The 10367-nt window shown below is 39.1% G+C and overlaps 1 protein-coding gene across 1 annotated transcript in view; it reads left to right on the top strand.

Moving 5' to 3' along the window:
* The window catches only part of LOC126471055 (uncharacterized), a 633812-nt gene that overhangs the window by 614504 nt on the left and 8941 nt on the right, over positions 1–10367 (top strand). Inside the window, exon 16 of the mRNA XM_050099122.1 lies at positions 600–719. Within this exon, the coding sequence (XP_049955079.1) occupies positions 600–719 (120 nt within the window). The remainder of the gene's footprint in view (positions 1–599; positions 720–10367) is intronic.

The raw sequence follows: 10367 nt of genomic DNA, 5'->3' as shown, positions 1-10367 counted from the left end.
TAGATAAAACTGTATATGACACAACGTTGTTAAATTTTCAATTTTTTTTGAGGGGCAGATTTAATTGCATTTTGATATCCAGAAAAATTTGATCACTCGGACTGAAATATAACATCATGAAGTTAGTGAAAATTCATAATACATTTTCTGTTTGAAGCGAAGCTGTACTCGTACAGAATTTTAGTATTAAGAATTCACACTTCAGTTTTCTCTGGCGCGCGCGCACTCACACACACACACACACACACACACACACACACACACACACACACACACACAGTGAGTAGGATAGTTTACAATCTGTATTACTATGAAACACTATCATGAACAACACATGCAGATGTTAGGACTTCATCATGATTCAAATCGGCACCAAAGGAAAGAAACTGCTGAAAGTTGATTAGTCTTTAATGTTAGATTTTATTGTGTTTGCAGTTAATTACAGTAATACATATTTCAAGCTAGTGGCACAATAATGGCAAGCTTCTTCAAAAGAGATATGAAAAATCTGCTTGCATTCAGAAACAGCATGTGCAAATTATTTTAGATGTGTTTTTGAAAATTCTGTTTTATACATTGAACTTAAAACTATTTTTCAGGTGAACTAATAAGCAGGCCACACAGTGAGGTAAAAGCATGGACTCCACCAGCTGTCCCTCCTCCAGCACCACAGTCTGCACCACCAGAACTAGCTGAACAAGAACAACCTCTCTCAGGCGGTAATGACATACATATTATTCAGAATGAAACAAATGTATATAAAGATAGTAGTCAGTATTATTAAAAGTTTGTGTGTGTGTGTGTGTGTGTGTGTGTGTGTGTGTGTGTGTGTACAGAAAATCTGTTTTCTGAGAGCCAAACTAGTCGTTTACATAGTCTGCATAGTCATTGGCAATAACATGTTGTGCTGTCAGCTGATACTGAATTGAATATTTTTAATTGCTGTGGAAAAGGGTCCAGTGTAGTGGGCACTGCATATTTTATTTTTCCTGGAAGGCAGCTCTTATGACCAAACAAGGAAATTAATGGTTTATGGTCTATTATGAGGTGAAATTTTGTGCCATAAGAAACTATGAAATTTTTAGATGCCAAATATGATAATCAGTGCTTCTGTTTCAATTTGTGAGTGTTTGGTCTAGGCTGAAGAGAGCATTTTAAATGTATATGCAATGGATTTTTCATGCCCTTCATCACATTTGTGAAAAGGAATTACCTTGATGCAACACTGATACACATTGGTGGCTAGGATAAGGCTTTTTTATGTTACATATTTCAGCAGACAAGGAGAAAACTTTAGATGATATTTAAACTTGTGAAAAGTGTCCTGATACAGCTGTCACCATTCATATTTTGCAAAGATTTTGAAGAGGTTTGGTGTCCTGGGTCACATTTTGTATAAATTTTCATAATAGTTTATTTTCTCAAGAAATGTTTGCCTCCGTAGCACAGTGGTAGCATTACTGCCTACCATGCAAGGGGGCTGAGGTTCAATTCCCAGCAGGAGACTGGGTGTTGTGTGTCCTTTATCATCATTTTCATCATCATTGACATGCAAGTCACTGAAGTGGCATCAACTAAAAAGACTTGCAATACGCCAGCCAAACCCTGAAGGGGATATCCCGGCCAATAAATGCCATACGATCATTTCATTTCATTGTCAAGAAATGACTGAAAGTCTTAAAGTTCAGAGGCACTTTGGTTTCTTTCAGTGCCTTCCACATGTTGCTGAGTTAGTTGAAGTCTTTTACAATTAAATATGTGGCCTAAGCACTCCATTTGTTCTTGACAGAATTCACATGATTTTAGGTTGTACTTCAGTGAGTTTTGTTCCTGTGCCTGGAATAGTAGATGTAAGTTTGCCAGCTGTCACTCTCTTGTAATGCCACTTATTAACATATAGTCCAGATAAGTGACTACACTCAGATAGTTTTTAATCATTGCTTCAAAAAACATTAGAAAATTGCTGGTGCATTAGCAGTTGTGCAGGGTAACCTGTCGTATCTGTACAATGAGCCCTAAAAGTATTAGCTTTAGCCTGTCACAAGTTCTCTTGAATAATATCTGGACTAAACACCTCGGTCAACAAATCGGTACCCCCCACATGTTCGTGAGTAGGGAGTTAACTGGATGCGCAAACATCAATGAAACCGAGGTAGCTTAGTGGGGCTCATGTCTTGCCATGTAAATGCAAAGTTCAGCTGTGGCAAAAACTGGTCCCATTTTGCCAGGCTGTGGGTAATAAAGTGTTATAGTCACATGCTTAAAGCCATTTTTAAAACAAAACCTGCAAAATTCCTGGGAAACAAAAGCCGGGGCATTATTGCTCACCTAGGTAACAGGAGGACCAAACCATGAAACGATTTTACTTAGGAGGTTCGCACTAGCTCCTGTCGTTATACTGTCAATGGGCCTCAACAACGTGAACCTAGTAAACGCGTCAACAGTGAAGAAAATAAGTGCACTTTGTGTGGAGAGAAATAGTCAACAAATAGTTGCTGCATGGAAAATTCCACCCATCTGGAGTTAAGAAGGCTGCACTTATGCCCCAAACTGCGTTTGGACCTTTTGCATTCCTGATACTGTGTAACTAATTGCTTAACATCTTTATGCAGAAAAGTCCAGATGATGTGGTCCCTGATTTTATGAAGCATCTTGTAAAGGCCCAGGTTCCCCCCCCCCCCCCCCCCCCCTCCAACATTGAATGATGGTAATATTTAAAGATGGCAGGAATTAGCTCCCTTTGAAGACAGATTTTCCAGATCCCACCTCCTTGGGTTTTTGCGCATGGAACGCCTTTCCTAACATGGTACCCAGGTGCATCTTCTCTGGATTGGATTCACTGCTCAATCTTTCCTAAATCAGAGTCTGAATCCTGATGTAGCCCCTGATCCTCAAAGAGTTCAGGCATTTCACACAAAACCACAGCCATCAAGGCCTCTCGCTGGGCCACCTGTTCTCTAGGGCTCTTCTCAGCATCAGATTCAAACATTCTGCTAACGACATCAGTGACCATATTGTCAGAACCCGTGATATGTCTGACTTCAAACTTAAACACTAATATCCTAATAGTTCACCTCACGATCTGACTGGTCTTGTAGGGACGTGCCAGCACCCACAACAGGGCTTAGTTGTCCATCTCCGACACAAAGGAATGATCGTCAAGGTAGAATCAAAATTTTTCAGTACCAAATAGCACCACAAGCACCTCCAGCTCATAGGTGGAATATTTGGTCTCAGCACTAGTAAGGGCATGTGATGCATAAGCCACAGGATGTCACTGACCATCCTGCCCTTGCAGCAACATGGCCGCAACACCAGAGTTCGATGCGTCAGTTTGAAGGATGAAGGGCAAGTCAAAATTCGGGAATGCTAAAACCAGAGCATTGCTCAATGCACGCTTACGGGTATCAAAGGCCGCCTGCTGGGTATCAGTTCACGTAAATTCCTAATTTTTCCTACGTAGTGTGTTCAGAGTGGCTGCTAATTCAGCAAATTTGGGGATATATTTGCTATAAAAATTAATCATTCCCAAAAATTGGATTATCCCTGTCTTACTCTTTGGAGAACAGAATTTCAAAATGGTTTGCATGTGGGAATGATCTATTCCTGCCCCATCTACTGATATTAAATGCCCTATAAATGAGATTTCTGGATGTGCCAAGTCGACCTTGGATGGATTCATGGTTAAACTTGCCTCCCCAACCTTGCCAAAACCTGGCAAAGATGCTCCAGGAGTTCAGAGAAGGTTTTGCTGTATATGACGACATCATCTAAATAATTGTATGTGAACTGTAACTAAATGACCCCCAAGATGGAATCCAACAGACGAAAGAACTGCAGCTTACATGGATAAACTGAAATGGAGTCAGCTGAATTCATACAAACTCCAGTCCATAGCAAAGGCTGTAACAGGCTTAGAAGCCTTCACCAGGGGAATCTAATAGTAGGCTTGGTTGAGGTCCAGGACCATGAAGTACCTCATTCCAGCAAACCAAGTAAAACAGTGGTAGAGGTCTGGCAAAGGAACAGATTCTAACACCACCTTCTTATTTAACAAATGGTAATCCACCATAGGTCTGATGCCTGATCCATTACATTTCTTAACTAAAGCTATTGGACATACTTAGGGCAAGACAGAAAAAAAATGGTAATCCACCATAGGTCTGATGCCTTATCCATTACGTTTCTTAACTAAAACTATTGGAGATACTTAGGGCAAGACAGACAGCTGGATAACTCCCTTGCCCAACATTTTGTCAATCTCGGCATAATATGGTGACTGTCTAACAGGAATATCATTGCTAAGTTGAATACCATATTCCACCTTATTAGTCATCCCAAGTTTATTAGTCGGCATGTGAGGAAATTGTTTTAATACCCACCACAGCTGTTATGCCTCCACCTCCAACAGATGCTGCAAATTAAACTCCTCATAACTATCAGCCACCAAACATACCTCACGGACACACTTATCATGACAAAAGACCAACTTTGTTGTGGGCATGAACTGAAATAAAATGACCTTTGCTCATAATCCAATACTAATCCAGTTTTATCCATAAAGTAACAGCCCAAAATTAATTCAAGACTCAAATTCTTAATCATGATGACCTAAGGTGGCCAAGAAAATTTCCCAATGCTGCAATTGACTCCCAAGGCTCTGATGGTAACCAGTTGCTGACCATTGGCAGTGTGATGCCTTACAAAGGTTGGGTGCAACTGCCCAGACTTACAAATACGCTCATGTCTAGTACACCATTCATAACTGACTAGTGATGCAGAGCTTCCCAAATCCACTAACCCACATATGGGTTCATGATTAATATTGGTGCAGGCAGGCAGCGCACTACCCACACTGAGATGATAGCAAGCATGTGGTATCTTATTTCAGCCATTCTGCCTGGTCCTACTTCAGCATCAACTGTTTGGCTCTGTGCTAGTCTGGCAATTACACTGCCAGGCAAAGTGCCCAGTGTCCACCTACAACAAAAACATCTGCTTGATTAGCAATACTGGCACCAGATTCTGAATTAATCCCACATTCTGTTTGCTTAACATCACGACTACACCAGCACCTTGCATCGCCTTATGCAACTTACAATTCTAATTCTTGAAATGTGGGGGGTCTACCCATGAACTAAAGTATATGATCGATCTTCTGGATTTATCCCCTGAACAATGATAGACACTACCTCAGCTTTGGATAAAGCTGCTTCAAGGGCTTGTGCTGCCACATGCACTTCCCAAATGTAGCATGAAAGAGGCTCCCTTTCCTGCTGAGGAGCCCATGGGGATAAATAATCTTCTCTGTAGGATGGTGTACCTCAATTTACCTGTATCTCACTCCTGCACCAAGGTGTCACTGACAAATTCAATGAGCGAAGCTTTACATAGTGGGTAAATGAGTTGTAACTCTACCTGTCAAGGAACTTTAAAGATCCTAACTTGTTTCTCCAAATCAACTGAAAATCACAGGAATTTTACAAGACACTCCACAGAATCAACGGTGAGCGACAATACATCACAAAGCACACATAAAAATGGGTTGGGTAACTTAGCGAAACATTGGAAACCTCTGTCTAAACCATGTGCAGTATCAATCAAAGCTTAAGGAAAAACAACCATACAGCTCAGTGATTAAAACAAAAATCTGATCACAGCTCAATTAAAAATAGGCTAGCCTATAATATAAAATATTCCCCTTAAGTAAGACTACAGTTTGATAACCAATAACAGCTTAGAAATCAAACTTTACGAAAGTGACCTACCATTAACACTGAGAGGTTGAGCCAGTACCAATCACCAAAGCAACAAACCTGATGCAAAACAGATAACTAGTGATCTTAATTGCTAATTGATTTCAAACAGTCAGAACTGCCAAAGACAGCCATGAGCAGTAATACAATGCCAGTAAGCTGTTGTGGCCAGAAACACTCAGTCAGTATTCTGAGTTACAGCTCCATGTCCACGGCTGATAACAACAGAAGGCCACTTTGGGTTGAGTTAGCAGTCCCCACTGAGTCATGTAGAACTGTGTGTCCTCCAGTATAAGGGAGCCAACTAATACCACACAGCCACAGCTCGGTCCAGAAAGCCAGCAAACTTCCACGTGCGGCACTCAATGGCTGTCAGCTTGGTACACTCTTTACACACTCACTGCCTCAAACACACTCACTGCTCCGGTCCAAGCACTCCCTGTTCACTACTTCCATTATCAATTTCAAAACCAAAGCTGGCCAAATAAGCAAGACGGTGAAGATAGGACACCACCAAAGATATCAAAATAAGAATCGACCATAACATGCAAGCTGCACCAGTTCAGTGAGCTCCATCATTAAGCAGGTAATGGAACCTCTTAGGGAAATAGCAAGCAGTCCAGGAATGAAGGCCCATATGCACTTGGTACATCTGCCATGAGGTCTCATCTGAGACATGAAGGAGGGTGCGCCATCCGTTATGGAACACATTGGCTGCAACTGGTTGAAAATCATAGATCATGTTAGCACAGATTACAGGGCTCTCACTACTCTGGTTTGGAGGCAAAAGGAAGCTCTGAATCAGAGGCTCAAATTATTCTGTGATGATCTTGGATGCAAATTTCTTGACCTCCACTTTAGGGTGGAAATTATAGGGGTCCCCTGAATAGGTCAGGCATGGACTACATGAAGAAAGATACTACTTGGATAGCAGAGAACATGTAGTGTGGACATGGAAGCTTTTTTAAGTTAGAAGAATTCCTCCTTATGGTCAATGATGAATTTCCTGCTGAAATTGAAGATGGATCAGTGATATTATTCTCAGAGGTGAACATTCATCCTTGCAGATCAGAAAGCAAAAATGTTAAGGTGATAATGGGAGACTGAAAGAGCACAAAGAGTAAGGTTCCAGAATTTGTATTGTTTATTAAAGATAATAATACACACTAAGAACAGAAAGCAAGCTGAAAATCTAAATGAATAGCAGTGAAATCATAAATTCAGATCGAACATATATCTGAAGGATATGTTTGACATAATGGTGGCAGCACATTTATTGCCAAAAAGAATTCTACAATATGTAGTGGGGTTACTATGGATTATGAATGTGAAATAATCTGAGTGAAGTTAAGCACCAAAGGTGGAACAAACATGGTTATCAGATGGTTTTATGCACTATATGAATCAGCAGCTATAGTGGCAGAGTGATTCAGAGAGAACTTGGACAATATCATGAGTAAGTTTCCTGATCATGAAATTGACAGCTATAGAATGGGACAGTCGGCAGATTAAAACTGGTACCAGAGCCAGCCACTATTGATGTAAAATCACAGAAAACAGCAACTATTACAAAATACTTACAAGTAACCATACACAGTGACCTAAAATGGAATACCTGCTAACATGCACCTAGCTGATGCTAGGCTGAAATGCAGTGGGAGAATCTTAAGAAAATATAATTCATCCACAAAAGAAGAGACTTACAAAATACTTATTTGACTGATTCTTGAGTATGGTATGATCTCTATATAGGTTCGATGAGATTACAAGATTAACCAAAGGGTTGGTACATCTGCTAACACTTTTTTGATACACTGTTCCTCTTTTCTTTGCCATACACCTCCAATATTTCTCATATACGACTATGGTGGTATTTATCCATTCAACCTTTCATTATGATTTTAAGTGTTTGTATTTTGTGTACATTTAAGACACGCATGTCCAAAACATGAAAAAAAACCAACTATTTTACACCAAAGTATGCAAGAGAACTTCTGTGAGGATTGGAAAGTAGAAGAAGAGGTATTGGTGGACATAAAGCTGTGAGGCTGGGTCATGATTTGTGCTTAGATAACTCAGTTGATAAAGCAGTTGCCTGCAAAAGGCAAAGGTAGCAGGTTTGGGTCCTGGTCTGCCACAGTTGCGATCTGCCAAGACGTTTCAAATCAGTGTGCACTTCACTGCACAGTGGAAACAAATTCTGGTGAACTTCTTACAACATTCTATGGTTTTTTGGATAGATTTTATTGAGCTTAGAACCATATCCAGTGTGTCCATTGCTGCCATTGACTCATTGTAGTCCAGTGCGCACTCCTATTTCTGGACCTTCTTTCTAGTTTTATGGTCAGTTTTCTTTGCCAATGCTGCAACTTGTGAGATCCAAACTTGTCTTTATCACACCACTTGACAGCTAATAAAATATCAGAAGGCCTTAACAGAGTTTGTTCTTTTTTTCAGCTATGTTTTCATTTAAGGCATGTAATGTGTGTTTTTGGGGATTTTTCCACATGTATTTGTAGCTCTGTAATGCAATCACATACCATCTGTTCACATAAATAGATGTGCTATAGAGTGACCACTATAGCCCTTGGTTTCCCCAGGCTATATTCTTTGATGTCACTTTCAGCCCCTGTATAAACAAAGAAATCCAGTATGTAACCAGTCTTGCAGTCACAGAACATGAATAACTTTATTTCAGATCATCTTTTCTTAGAAGTAATGTAGTGCTTAAAGAATAGTTTCCCATCAAACAGAAGCAAACTTTTGGCTACACAGAATGGAGAAATACATTCCTAATGGTCTGACATATTTAATCAGCAACCTTTCTTACTTTGAGAAGTCTGTCTCCAGCACTATCCAAGAAGTCAGCAAAATACAGAACACTTACAATCAAATAAAATCAGTTTCTTGAGAGCAATTCTTCCAAAATGGGTGTATAAAAAATTACTACTTTCTTCCACAATAAACTCTAAAACTGACAGTGATGCAAATAATTGAAAATATTGAAAGATTGAACATCAGGCATCCAGATAACAAATAATCCCTGCATTCTCCACATTTAAAGGATGCACTACTGGGTGGTATTTGTTTTGTTGTTTTGTGACCAATACACATTATGTGTACTCTTCTCTGTTTTTGTAGAGAAGTCACATTCACTGTTACTTTCATACAAGTCTGAAGATTATTTGGAAATAACACAACCTGCAGTTCCATGTATAATACCTGTTGTGGTTGAGGCTTGACGAGATGCAGTTCTTTCTTTGGAGTGAGAATATTTGTCTGACAAACAAAGATCAGACAGATCCTTGCACTCAGTTATAATAAGTACTTCCAACAACTCCAGCAGCTTGGATATATGAGATCCCTTTGGCCTTATGAACAGTTGCAGATGTGCATTTGCAGTGACTCCACTGCCTGCAACATACTGAGTTTCATACAAATTACAAAATGTTCAGTTAAAAATCTGCATATCATCCACAGAATGATCATCCAGCACAGACAAGCAGCAGAAAGTGAAAGAGCTCACACTTGTAAGGGGTACTTTACGTAAGGTGAGAAAATTTATTATTCACGTTGCATGGAACAGTAGCATGAAGTCAAGTCAAACAAAAAATATTTACACTTTGTAGGTATTGATAAAATATGAGTTTGGAAGTTTTCTGTCAAACAGTAAAGCAAAGTTGAGTGATTAATCAGTTTCTTCATGAAAAGTGCATATAATTATACAAAAAAATCAGTGGACAAATCAGTATCATGATTTTTAGCCAGTAGTGTCTGTTGGCAAGCTATATTCTTCCTTGAACAATTATTAATATGACTATGAACTTCTAAAACATGATAATTTTAATTTGGAAAAGCTATACAGCAATTGCTATCTTTAGCTTGCAAATGGAACGGGATTTGACGGTTATTACGAGCATGGTTGGGTCAGGCCATTGTTAGGAATTGTGCTATTTATGAACTCAATAATCTAAGTAATGGTATGAACTGTTCTCCTTTCAGAGCAACCATGTCACTTACACTGAAGAAGCGAACCTTTAAATTTCATAAAGAACAGAGATATGTTTCTATTTAGCAACACTGATGGGTTCCATGAAAAGTGTGTTCTCTCTGTTAACCGTGCCTTACCTATCGCTGATCACTGCAATTAAGAATCAGAAAATATAGAGAGAGGGAGGTTACATACTACACTGTCTATTTATGAACAACTGCTACCAGTGAGCGCACAATTTCAATCGTCCATCACAAAATGGGTCTTGCGCTTAAGGGGCTCCGGAACGCCCTATACTTGCAATGTTAAAATAACGCTTATAAATTACGTCTTTCCTCACAAAGTATTTGAGGTAGGAAGTTGAACTTTTTACAGATTATTTATTGGAATATGGGCTACAACTTAACACAGGGATTTTACAAAATTTTAGTTAAGTTATTAAAGATGATTTTTTTTTTTCAATTGTAATGAAAATTCACAACATTTTTTTGCAATTTTTTATTTATATATTCAAAAATATACAGTTTTTTGGAAAAAGGCTGTGTTAAATTATGCAGAAGGTACTGTGTAACATTTACTGAAAGTTTGAAACAAATATGTTTGGAAGATCCTTAGAAAAC

The sequence above is a fragment of the Schistocerca serialis genome, chromosome 3 (assembly GCF_023864345.2).
Source record: "Schistocerca serialis cubense isolate TAMUIC-IGC-003099 chromosome 3, iqSchSeri2.2, whole genome shotgun sequence".
In the NCBI taxonomy this organism is placed as follows: domain Eukaryota; kingdom Metazoa; phylum Arthropoda; class Insecta; order Orthoptera; family Acrididae; genus Schistocerca; species Schistocerca serialis.
This window is presented reverse-complemented; position numbering and strand designations above follow the sequence as displayed.